Source organism: Primulina huaijiensis, chromosome 18, assembly GCF_012295235.1.
Source record: "Primulina huaijiensis isolate GDHJ02 chromosome 18, ASM1229523v2, whole genome shotgun sequence".
Classification (NCBI taxonomy): domain Eukaryota; kingdom Viridiplantae; phylum Streptophyta; class Magnoliopsida; order Lamiales; family Gesneriaceae; genus Primulina; species Primulina huaijiensis.
The window spans coordinates 3,706,430-3,719,894 of record NC_133323.1 but is presented as its reverse complement, the minus strand read 5'-3'; the positions used below and the strand labels follow the sequence as shown (position 1 = coordinate 3,719,894).

Sequence of the window (13,465 nt, the reverse complement as noted above, 5' to 3'; positions counted from 1 at the left end):
ACCCCGTATTACAATGGACCCCAAAATTGTCGGAAAACAAGCCAAAACATGATGAAAATGGTTACCTCCCACGACGCATCAGCAAAGAATATTCATCGGTATTAAATTTTGGTTCTGCTCCAAAGTAGTACACAAGTGTTCCACGGTTAGGATTGACACCAAATATTCAACCATTGTAACAACAAATATATTATATATGAAGCTTTTTTTCGTTTTATGAGATAAAATTCTCAATTAAACTTATAAGTTAACGCGATCGTCGTCAAATTGCGTTAGTCGGATAAACCGTACTGGACAAATACTGTCCGATATATTCGTCTGATAATGTGTTGGTATGAGTAATCGAACTCCTGAACATCAATCAAACATCTACTTACTCCACTAAATCGGATACCCGATACAGGTGTTTTGTTTTTCGATATACAGCATATAGGGTTATACTTCACTGAACCTTATGCCAGTACAAATTTACAAGATTATTCGCACATAGAAGCACGTCGAGGAAACAAATGTAGCTGAATGCATGCAACTGAAGGAAATGTGATGGCCACCAAACCGAGCTTTTCAAAGCTTAAAAGCACAAAATATACCAAATAAGCTGAGCTGCGAATCAAGAAGACGAGGTTGTCTCTTTCTTTATGTATCATCCTAAAACATCTGTAAATGAACAAGAAGTTTGGGAAATAAGGAAAAGGTAGAAGAACAAGGACCTGCAACAAAGAAATTCTCATATGAAGGCCATGTTTAGAGGTAAAATTTGTGGGCAACATAAAACTCCATCGGTCGAAAGACTACGACTCTGTTCCCGAATCCTCACCGAGGTCAGTGTTAGGCTACGGGTATGAGCCCATCCGCTACCACCACATACTTCTAATTTTTACGACCACAAAGTTTTTCCCCACAACTTTTGTCACGAAAGGAGCTTTTCAAGCTAAACCAAACAGAATTTAGATCACCATATTCCAACACCAAGGAATCTGAAATCCACTTTACCATAAAAACCCAAATATTAATGTGTTCTTACATATCAAATCGGGTATTGATCGTGCCTCTAAATGATGGGAGTAACCAAAATTTGTTCCACGCAATCACAAATTTGTTATACCTTTCAAACCAAACTCATCATCTTTACAATCACGAATCAATATTGTATTGTTTTCAAGAAAAAAAACAGCAGTGTGCCGTTGAACAAAAGACTAGCAAACGTAAAAGAGTTCTTCAAAATCAAATTTTTTCCTAAACCAATGCATTTTATGCTGCATTAGAAACATTTTCAAACTTGAGATACAACAGAGAAGTGCATACCAAGAATTCGATTATTCCGTTTAAAAAAGAAGCATGGTCACAACTCATGATCAATAACAAGGTAGCCTTATTTATTTACTTGATACGAGGGATCATAAAATATTCATCAAGAAACTGATACAGTGGTATATTAATATTCTAAAGGGTAAAGAAAAGGAACAAAATCTAACAACAAAACACAAGAAAAGATATGATCTTCATTCAGCAAACAAGTACAGAGGTCTAAGGAAAAAAGACAGGCATTTATCATCCAAAAAAAACAGAATGTTAAAGAGGGGAAAAGGAAAATTTGACTCCTCCCTTCTCCTTAATCTACTCTGTATCTGAGGGCAAGTAAGAAGAATCGGAAACATTTCCAAGCATAAGGCTTTGCAATCCCGGCTTCAATTCACGGTTACAGAAATCCTCATATTCCGTTCCATCCCCTCCTTTTCTCCTTACCTCTACAACTCTTAACAAAGGTGTCAATTCGAATATCTCAGCGGCAATCGTTAAGGGTCCCTTTGCACCATCTCGGGATCCTTCAAGACTCACTCTACAATCCTTTTTGCGGACGGTGAAACTCACTATTTTCGCAATTTCCTCCAATTTTGAGATGATTTTTGACACCGGTGCCCCTGAAACAAATCTTGCTCCTCCATCTGATCCTTCTTCAAACAAACCTGACAGGTCAAAACCCCGCGAAAATGAAATGATATCGAACGCATTCAAGCTGGCAGGCCTCGGAAGACTTGTGATCTTCCTTCTGGTCTCCAACTCGGAATCAGATTCCGACAAAGACCGATCCGATAAGCATTCCATATCGTTATTAGTATCGTCGTTAACAGTACATAATTTATCATCATCAATGAAAAATTTCACATTCTTAAACCCCTTCTTGAACCACTTATTATTCATGATCTCCGGAATCGTGATCCGGGTTTCAGGATTCGCGTCCAGTAAACGCGTCAAAAATCGAATCAACTCAGGTGAAAACCACCTCGGACACCTGAATTCACCTTTATAAATCTTCTTATACATAGACATAACATTCTGATCGTGGAATGGCAAGTAACCGGCCATCAAAACAAACAGAATCACACCACAACTCCAAATATCAACCTTGGCCGCATTATATCCCTTTCTAGCCAACACCTCCGGCGCCACATACGCCGGCGTGCCACAAAAGGTATGAAAAAGGCCATCTTGCTTTATCTGCTCGGAAATAGCACTCAACCCAAAATCAGAAACTTTAAGATTCCCATCTTCATCTAGCAAAATGTTTTCGGGCTTCAAATCGCGATGATACACGCCGCGGGCGTGGCAGAAGGCTACCGCAGAAATCAATTGCTGGAAATACTTTCTGGCAACTTCCTCTTTAAGCCTGCCCTTGGCAACCTTGTTGAATAACTCACCACCCTTGACATATTCCATGACAAAGAAGATCTTAGACTTGGTTGCCATGACTTCGAACAACTGCACAATGTTGGGGTGGCGAACCCTTCTCAAAATGGAGATCTCGCGCTTGATGTGAGCGATCAACCCAACTTTCAAGATCTTCTCTTTATCGATCACCTTAATCGCAACGCCTTCCCCAGTTTTCACGTTCCTGGCGTGATATACTTTGGCGAATGTTCCGTGCCCAAGGAGTTTGCCGATTTCATATCGGCCTAACAGAAGTCCGCTAATTTCTTTCTGCTTCGTAAGTTTCGTCGCGGTGGACGTGGAGGGTATCGCGGCGGCGGCCATGGAAACCCAAATGGGATTGAAAGTATGAAAAAGGCCTAATTAATGTTGGTGGTGGAGGATTGTGGTGAATTTTGCCATTGTGTGAGAGGTTGTGAGCTGTTGTTTGTTTCTGTGTTCTGTTTTTGTTGTCCTCTCGTGGATTCGTGAGGCCTATAATTTTGATAGAAATGTTTCTTTTCTTTCTATTTATTCGAAATTATAATTTATATAACATAAAATTTGTATACTTTGGTTGCAATTGTAGAATATGACCACCGACTCCTAACCAGAGCTAAGGTTTTTATTTATTTATTAATTTATTTTTTTCTGTCTTTTCTTTTCAATGTTGTGCTATTACGTTGATAGTTTGAATTTGCTCATTAAAAAAGTAGATGTCACGAGTTTTAAAAGTTTAATTTGTTTTTTTTATATTTTGGATCAACAATGAAATATATATTGTCTCTAGCTATAAGTTGAAAATGAATAGATTATAAGAATTTCGGTCTTCTGAAAATTTTGAATCTTATTTTCATTTATTAACTATCTTCTCTACATCATCCTTTTTAAAATTTGAACTTTCTTTAAAAATAAAAGAGCATGCCGACAATATAAAATGGCCATGTTAAGTTTTTTCCTGTTTGGAATCGAAATTAATATAGGAGGTGGAGGACCATTTGCTTGCATTCCCTTGACTATGCTCCATCAAGTAAAAAAAAAAATTTAATTCAGGCAGCGAGATGGAAACATCAGACACGTCATTCTGGAAATGAATGCAAGCAACGTAGTTTTAGAGTCTATTATTTCCTTAAGAAAATATATACAAAAAAAAACAACAAATATATATAATAAATACTTTTTTTTTGAGAGAATATATAATAAATACTATTAATAATAATATGTATATAAATACTATTATATATAAAAAAAAATATCGCAATACTGAACCGATTTCCCTTAATATAGCAGATGTACAGTCTACAGAGATACTGAGGCAGGCTAAATTTTTTTAGTCCGGTTTTTTGGGAAAAGTTTCTAAATATATGACCGGCATCCCGGTCCAGTCACAAACATTTCGTTGGGGCTAAATAATCCTAATAAGTGCTTCCGTCACTTTTGGTGTTAAAATAAATGGAAAGGTGAAACGTGATTGTCTACACCTTTTTAATTCCCAAAGGCCTCCAAATTGGAAACCCTAATGTCATTTCCTGGAAAAATCAAAAGAATTTTAAATTTATTCAAAAACTTACCAACTACGTACACATAATTCGACAAAATTATTTTTTCTGTGTTGATTTGAATTTGTTTTGATCAAATCTGTATTTTAAGTTCATTGTTACACAAACAACACATTTGATTCATGTATTGTGACATGAAAAAGATAAAAACTTGTGTGAGACGATTTCACGGGTCGTATTTTGTGAGACGAATCTCTTGTTTGAGTCATCCATGAAAAAGTATTACTTTTTATGCTAAGACTATTACATTTTATTGTGAATATCGGTAGGGTTGATCCGTCTTACAGATAAATATTCGTAATACTGTCTCACATAATACATAAATAAAATGACCCCAAAGGCCAAAACCCACTAAAAAGAAGGAAAATTTTCCGACCATTAAAATGACTATTTATTCATATAAAATTTGGAAAAATCAATATGTACCCTTTTTAAAAAAAAATGGAAATTTAAAATATTTACGATCATATAGAATTTTGAAAGGCACTAATAAATTAAATATGATTAAATAAATAAATCATTGTCATAAATATTTCTTAACAGACTCAACATTAGGTAACTATATTAAACTCTCCTCCATAAATCATATAAAATTAATTCCCTTACAATAACTAAATGAGAAGATTTTTTTCCAAACCTTTTTCATCGCGAATGTAGACAATTGTCTTCTATATGTACTATATGAGAACTGCTACTCTAGGGTGTGTTTGGTTGGGTGGATTAAACAAAATTAGATAAATAATCAAACATTGATCTAATGTTTAGTTAAAATTTTAAAATACTTTAATAATCATTTTGACTCGGTTTAAGACCCAATTTTATGGATAATTATGTGATTATTAATCTAATAAAACAAATGGGATAGGCTATCAATACTCATCAAATTACATTTTTCTCCTCTTATTTCTTATTCCAAAACCCTGCTCATTTTTTATTTGACCACAAATTTTTATGCGACTTCTTTTTCTACTTTATGACATTCAATTATCCCAAAATTTTATAAAGAATTTGAAATTCGGAACTCATCTTATACCATATCAAATATTATTTTGTCGTTTGTTAAAAAATACGAAATCTACNAAATATTTAATTATTTATCCAATTATTTTAAGAATATATATTTAATAAGCACTTCAGACATTTTGGTCATTACAATAAAATTTACAAAATTAATCCATCATTTTAAAATTATATCAAACACCATGTTATTTATCTCACCATACTATTAATTCATATCTCTTATTTTTTAATCACTCTAAATACTAATTATTTACTTATCCTATCACACGTACCAAACGGAACCTTAAAGTATGTGTTTCGATAAGATTTGTGTAAAAAAATGTGAAAACTATTTTTAAAAAAGTGTTTGCAAAGTACATTTTTTAAAGAACAATTGAGATATATTTTCGATGCATTTAGAATAATTAAACATCTCGTCAACTTAGAATAATTATCCAAACACATATTTATTCTTAAAACAACATTTTATAAATATTTTGAAGAAATAACTTTTATAAAAATATTTGTTTAAACGAACCCTACGTTATATGAGACGGAAGGCCGAAGGAGGAGGATCGAAGAAGCTCTTTTGTATACTGAATATTCGGTTAATCGCTTGTCAACGCCGTCTGTTCTAAGGCGAGATGGAAAATCTTACAGACGGAGGGAGAAGTCAAACCAAAGGGGACGCTTGCTTATTCAGAGCCACGTCAACGTAAGTGACATTATCATTAATTTATTTATGTTTTTTTCAAGGAACATTACCATTAATAGGCAATTAATAACGTGGGTATTTAAGAAATCGGTGCTATTAAGTTCAAAATCCTACTGATAAAAACAGTTACTACTTCTTTTAGATGAAGTAAAGATCGACAATTTCGATTTCAACCAAACCCTAATTGCATGATTACGGTTTTGATTTTCTATTTCCGACTATTTATATTCTGGTTTGGTCACGGTTTGAACTAAAATTTACTTTTTAATGATAAAAATTAATGATGGTATAAATATCAAGATAATAAAATAATTTTCTGACGATTATTTTAATTTTATTGAAAAAGAAATATAGCTAGTTTGACTTAAAAATATTCTAGAAATACTGAACTCTTATAGTTTCACTGATCAATTTGTGAGACGGATCTCCGATCCGTTTTATGAAAAATATTACTTTTATATCAAAAATATTACTTGTCACTTTATGTATGAATCAAGATGACTCGTCTCACAGACATAAATATGTTATATCGTCTCATAAAAATTATAATCTTCCAGAAACTAGAGATTATACTATCATTCACAAGTCACTAATTAGAAATTCCCCTCATAAAAATGAAAAGATTTTGATACTTCTAATACGATCCATGTACTAATTTTGTTATCCAATCCAATTTAGTAATTTTTATCCATAATTTTTACCATCTGCAGTCCCCTACTTGAGAGGACCGGGGTAATAATAATTTATTAATAATGAGCCAGACACTTGAAATTTGGGTGGTTAAGCCTCGGCCCAGTCAATCAATAAAAGGTCCGTTTCAATGCACTCAACTCAAAAAAATCCAAGGACAAGTACTTTGAACTAGGGATAGTAATAGGTCTGATCTAAACTCAACGATGGGACGGGTTTAGATCCGGCCTAACGAGTCTACAAACGGGTCCGAGGTGGGTTTAGAACCGGCCTAACCGATCTACAAGCGGGTCCCGAGTTTGGTCAAATTCGTCCCAGACCCGTCTCGCCAAAATATGCCTATATATTTTAAATATAAAATATATATGTATATATTATTAATAACATAATTATTTTTTTACACTAAATAATTAGTAAATTATCTATAATTTTAGTTTATAAAAATTTTGGATTGAAATTATTTTATTTTATTATTAGATATTTAATATGAAAATATATAATTACAATTTTTTTGGTTATCAATTGAACATAAGTCGATATATTTTAATTTGTGATAACATTTTTTTCCTTGATATTATTAACACAAATTTGGACATATAAATTTTACGATTTGTTAATTTTTAAAGTTTTATTGAATAAATATAAAATTATATATCGACTGCCCAACAGATCCAACCCAAATTGGACCAACAAAGTTTGCGGGGGTTTCGCGTTTGTTCAAACCCGCCCCAACCTGAACCGGTTGTCGTCTCTACTTCCAACACATATATGATTCTTGGGATTTAAATATTTACGCCAATTTATATATTATTGGAAAATTCTTAATTATCATATGGAAATAGTACTAGTCACTACAACATGATTTTTGATGGTGTGAAGCTTTTTATTGTTTGTTTGTAGTTAAATCTTTTAACGTTTTTGATTGATAATTAGTTTTATAAGTGTGAAATAATTTCGAGTGGGAACATATTAGTTTCGTTAAAACTTTTTTGGGTTGAAAATTAAATCTTAATAAGATTTTATTTTTGTTTAAATATATAAATAAATATATGGCTTGTCCAAACGGGTCGAGGAATATTATGCAAATTTGAAAAGTCAGTTTTGGAATTGGATGGGAATTAGGTGGAAATTATATTCCAAAATTCATTTAGTTATTCGCTAAGAAGGATTAATTAAGACGATAATCACGTGTCATTGTAACGACCAAACCCATATGGAGCAAGTCGCCTGCTAGCTTCCAAATTCATTGACAAATTGACTACCCACTTAGTCTGGTCTCCTCTATGTCTTTTACTTATTATTACTTAGTCTAAAAAAATTTATTATAAAAAAAAATTATCATATATTACTTCTTGTTTGTCTCAAATATATTGTATACTTTCTATATTTAGTTTTATATCTTCTTAGTTTTACTAATATATTTTTATTAACTATACAATCATTTTTTGAATTAATAAAATAAAAGTTTTGACCGTAAATTTGTTTTTCAAATGATTTTTGAGATTTTTTTTGTGAAAATAATATATATAAATATATAGCAATATTCTACGAATATGAATACTCTTTGAATCAACGTTTTGTCCTCTCGAGGAAATTGCTTAAAGCACGTCACTTTTCGCTACAAAAACCTTCTCATTCACTAAAGGGCCGATATTAAAAATGAATAAATTAATCAATAAAGCAATGCATTTTGCATAATTAACCAATTATTAACATCTTTATGCAACTTTTTTTTAAAACAAAGATCCATGATAGTTTATCCACTCCTAGGCACAAAGTGTAACGAAGGAAAAAAGAACACATAATTAGATTAGCTCATATAAATAAATTTTTTTTTAGGGTGGTGCTGTTTAAAATTTCTAAATATATATATTTTATGACAAAAACTTGTGTGAGACGGTATTACGGGTCGTCTTTGTGAGACGGATCTCTTATTTGGATCATCCATGAAAAAGTATTAATTTTTATGCTAAGAGTATTACTTTTTATTGTGAATATGGGTAGCGTTGACCCGTCTCACATGAGACTCACTCATATTTTATATACAAAAAATAGATGAATCACTTTAATTCCTCGCACCTAAATATGTTAGGTATTTTACATGAAATTTGTTATATATACTTACCTAAGTCACAAAACATTCGGACCAACCCTTTTTATAATGTGTTGGTTAAGATTCTTATGAATTTTTCTTGACTATATATATATATATATAAATTCTTTTTATTTATTTATTTATATATAAGTTGAGACCCCACCACCCAACCATCCATTCTTGATCTTGGGAAATTTGAAAGATTAAAAAAAAAATTAGATGGTGGAAAACCTAAACCTCGAGGAGGCAACGACAAGAAATAAACACCAAAAACACTAGAATGCATGGGCTAATCCATTTTGTTTTCATCTGATTTATTTCATCCACTGCTAAGAATTTCTCAGTGGAGGTCACGTGTAATTGTGAAAGTGCAATGATTGAAGATTAAAAGACCTAAATAGTCATAATACATGGTTAACTATATCTATGATGCAATTAACTGTGCTAATTAAGCTACATGGCATGCATGTGTGATTTATTGAAGAAAAATCATTGACTCGTGAATCCTTGGATAATACGCATTAGGATCGATATCCTGAAGATAAATGGAACTCAACACATTATAGAAAGAGATATGAGCAAGAATTTTAATAGTTTGATTGATATATTTTATAGTGAAATTTGAAATATCATAAAGAAATATATAATTTCAAATATTATAATGGATATGGATCATATAATAAGTTTAAAAAATTGGCTTAGGTGATATCGAGCAGTTGAAAAGGGAACTAGCCAACAAGAGAGACCAAGTGAAGTCATAATGCGCAGCTGCATCTCTCTCCATCATCCATCTCTTTTTATGGAAACCACTGAAAGTGGCAGAGTTTGAATTGCTGCATCCCCGGCCAGCATGAATCCCCTTTTCAAAATAATCCTCATCGTTCCCCTTTTCTTTGTCGCTGAGTCCATACAAACATGCAGCGACGACCAAGCTCTGCTTTCCAAAGCGTTCGCCTCTGTTTCTGGGTTCAACATTTCTTGGTTCTTCTTCAACAACTGTTCAAATATTCCCATCTCTGAAATCAAACTCCCCTCGAGGAATCTCACCGGCACGGTTTCATGGAAGTTTCTTGCCAACATGACGCAGCTGCAAATAATAGATCTCTCCAACAATTCTTTGGCAGGTTCTGTTTCGCCTGTGATATGGTTTCTTCCGAATCTCGTTGAAATCGACCTGTCGAACAACCGGCTTGGAGGTGTACTTGGGATGCCGAAGCCGGGCATGGTGAAGTTCAATTCGTCGTTGCGACGGATTGATGTTTCGTTCAACAGGTTTAAGGATTTTGGTCACGTTTCGAATTTTAAGAATCTCACGTATCTTGATCTTTCGCATAATAGTTTCAGAGCTTTGTTGTTGCCTTTTTGGTTTACCAACTTAACAAATCTAGAATATCTCGACATTTCTGGTGGCAATTTTTCTGGGGATGTGAAGGCAATTTCCCACCTTCAGTTCTTGAAATATCTTGATGTTTCCAACAACGGGTTCACTGGAAATTTCCCTGCTGATTTTCCACCATTAGGTAACATCAAGTACTTGAATATCTCATCCAATAACTTTACCGGTGAATTGGACTCAAAATTTGTCCAAAAGTTTGGTCTTTCAGCCTTCAATCACGCCGGACATTTCATCACTAGGAATAGAACCACAGCCGCCACCGCCAGGCCTGAATTACACATCAAACCTCACCCGGCAGCCCCGCCACCGCAAAAACCACCGCAGAAGAACACAGTCCAAAATCCCAAACTTGTCACAAAAGATAAATCGAAAAAAATCTTGATCTTAGCTATATTACTACCTTCAACATTCTTCCTAATCTTGGTTAGTTTTTTCACGTACTGCCTATACAAGAAGAGAACAACTTCTAGACGAACCAAATGGACAATCTCAAAGCCAATCCAAATCCCATTCAGGTTTGATAAATCGGGCCCGTTCTCATTCGAAACAGAATCCGGGTCGTCGTGGATAGCTGATCTAAAAGAGCCCACTTCAGCTCCAGTGGTAATGTTCGAGAAGCCATTGCTGAAACTCACCTTCAAAGACCTTATCGTTTCGACTTCGCAATTCGGCAAAGAATACCTTCTGGCCGAGGGAGAAAGCGGGCCCCTTTACCGGGCCGTGCTGCCCGGAGACCTCCACGTGGCAATTAAGGTCCTGGAAAATGCCAGAAGCATAAGCCATGATGAAGCTGTGGCAATTTTTGAAGACTTTTCTAAGCTCAAGCACACTAATCTTCTACCCATATCTGGATACTGCATTGCAGGTATCTGTACTGTTCGAATTGTTGTTTTGCCTGGTTTCAAACTTTCTTAGCTACCTTATTTAATAGATTCACGTGAAATTTGGGTTCTGAGAGACTGGCACGGTATAAATGCATTCGATTATTACCAGAAATAGGTTTTCGTGATTAATTAATTTCTTGGAGGTGGGTAGTGTTAAAAATTCAAATTTTCAGTTCTGTAAAATTTCGTACAGAAGATTCAGTGCTGTTCGTGTCATAAAGAAAGTCAAACATGGAGATTTTAGGCAACTTGGGTTTTTTTTTATTCCAGGAAATATACATATCCACGTTTTGTAGTGGAGTTTAATATAAAAATTACAAAATTTAATATAAATATATATATATTCAAATTTAAGTAATTAAACCAATGTGTCAATATGTTAGAAAAGTCTATCATGCACTGAGGAATTTCTGAATTTTGATAGCGGACCTACTTTCATTAATGAGAGACTGATATTTGTGTTAAATGTTAGTCGAATTACAAAATTTAATATAAATATATATATATATATTCAAATTTAAGTAATTAAACCAATGAGTCAATATGTTAGAAAATTCTATCATGCATTGAGGAATTTCTGAATTTTGATAGCGGACCAACTTTCATTAATGAGAGACAGATATTTTGTGTTAAATGTTAGTCGACAGAGACTTGATATTGAAAAGAATGAAACATTAAATTTGGTGATAACAGTAGTTCGTGGATTGTTCTTTCCTATTGTGCAGGTAATGAAAAGTTGGTATTGTACGAATTTATGGCCAACGGTGATCTACACAGGTGGATGCACGAACTCCCCAATGGAGCACCAAATGTTGAAGATTGGAGTAACGACACGTGGGAAATCCGCATTGGATCCCACTACACTTCCCCGGAAGAACTGGAATGGCGCACCCGCCACCGTATCGCCATAGGCATCGCTCGTGGGTTGGCCTACCTCCACAATGCCCGTTCCAAGCCCGTGGTGCATGGAAACCTCATGGCGTCTAATATCTTATTGACGGACGATCTAGAGCCTAGAATCGCTGGTTGTGCTCTAGGTGATAAATCTCGGCTCGATGGGTCTGCCGAGGATGATGTGTATAATTTTGGAGTCGTGCTTGTGGAGCTGTTGACCGGCAAGTTGGGTTCAGCCGAGACGGTTGATCGGGTGAGACGGTTGGTGAAGGATGGGCATGGGGTGAATGCACTCGACCCGAGGCTGAGACGTGGTGGCGATTCCGTGGGTAAGATGGTTGAGTGTCTCGGCCTCGGCTACTTGTGTACGGCGGAGGCACCGGGGAAGAGGCCCACGATGCAACAAGTCTTGGGTTTGCTCAAAGACTTGCATCCTTCCCCACTAGAGTTGATTTAAGTTGACCCCCTCGTGTAAAAACACTAAAATTATTAGACTTTCGTTCGTTTCTTTTTGTCTCACATGATTGGCCCGTAGACCGTAAAATTTACGACAATAGATTGGAGGAATTTATTTCAAATTTAAAGAAAAAGTTCTTTAGTTCCTACAAGTACGTAATTTATTTTAGAGGAAATTTATTAAAATTTACACCAAGCGGGCGAAGAAAGAGTTGTGAATTGTGATTGAAGTTACACGTACTTTATGGTGTAAAAATTAATACTCTCCCACCATGATCAATCATCTCTTCGAACATGCAGGTCGAAACCATCTGTTACTTTACATTCAATCTCTTTTCTTTCTTTAGTTTTTTTTTTTGCTCGTTTGTTTGTTCTTTTTTGTATATATCTGTATCTTTATTCCAGCTCCTCCCTCCTTTTAAAAAAATATATTCCCTGTAATTGTCGAAGCTTGATAAAAGCAATATTCCATTGTCATTAAAGTACATAACGACAATCTTTAGCAAGAATATGCATGCATGGCAGGTCCACTCTTTATGTACGTAGAATTTAAAACTACAATAGTATAATCGGCATGGATTTCCACACGTACGCGTAGTGAAAGAAAAGTGAGTCTGCGATATTAAATGTGTCGATGGTCGAAAATTAACAAGTTAGACATCGTGCCGTGTGGGAAAATTCTCACAAGGTTTTTTTTTTCTTTTCCTCTTTATTTCATCATAGGTTACAGTTGTGCACAATGTTTTTTATGAGAAAATTTGTAATTTTGGTACGATTTATATGTTTGTTTCTTTATGTCTATATTCTTGCTAATGTATCTTTTAATTTTTGGTAATTTATTCATTTTTCCTGGAGTGTATTTATGAGTAATGTGAGACTACATTAGTGCTACGTCGACAAAAAACTAAAATTTCAAGAAAATTAAGATAGCAGACAAAGATTGAAATTTGATAATATAACCAAAATCGAAAAAAAAAAACACACATACATACATACATAACCAAAAATACATTTATATATACGTTAAAACATAGAACTATCGTTATGTCAAATATTATAATGAGGTTGAAGTTTTTATAACGATATCCA

General features: G+C 34.2%; 2 protein-coding genes across 2 annotated transcripts; one reads left to right on the top strand and one right to left on the bottom strand.

The window, feature by feature from the left end:
- Positions 1 to 1,352: 1,352 nt before the first annotated feature.
- Positions 1,353 to 3,205, bottom strand: LOC140964767 (CBL-interacting serine/threonine-protein kinase 12). The gene has a single exon (XM_073424695.1). It carries the CDS (start codon positions 3,031 to 3,033, stop codon positions 1,618 to 1,620), a length of 1,416 nt encoding a protein of 471 aa, XP_073280796.1. The 5' UTR covers positions 3,034 to 3,205; the 3' UTR covers positions 1,353 to 1,617.
- Positions 3,206 to 9,436: 6,231 nt separating this feature from the next.
- On the top strand, positions 9,437 to 12,436 carry LOC140964847 (calmodulin-binding receptor kinase CaMRLK-like). The gene is made up of 2 exons (XM_073424808.1): positions 9,437 to 11,007; positions 11,752 to 12,436. The coding sequence occupies exons 1-2, from the start codon at positions 9,597 to 9,599 to the stop codon at positions 12,375 to 12,377; spliced, it is 2,037 nt and encodes a 678-aa protein (XP_073280909.1). The 5' UTR covers positions 9,437 to 9,596; the 3' UTR covers positions 12,378 to 12,436.
- The last annotated feature ends 1,029 nt before the right edge of the window (positions 12,437 to 13,465 follow it).

What these genes read in the sequence shown, in the direction of transcription:
- LOC140964767 (XM_073424695.1), bottom strand. Translation starts at nt 3,033, where the DNA reads ATGGCCGCCGCCGCGATACCCTCCACGTCCACCGCGACGAAACTTACG.
- LOC140964847 (XM_073424808.1), top strand. Translation starts at nt 9,597, where the DNA reads ATGAATCCCCTTTTCAAAATAATCCTCATCGTTCCCCTTTTCTTTGTC. An exon ending in ATCTGGATACTGCATTGCAG is followed by an intron (nt 11,008 to 11,751) that starts GTATCTGTACTG and finishes CCTATTGTGCAG; the next exon opens with GTAATGAAAAGTTGGTATTG.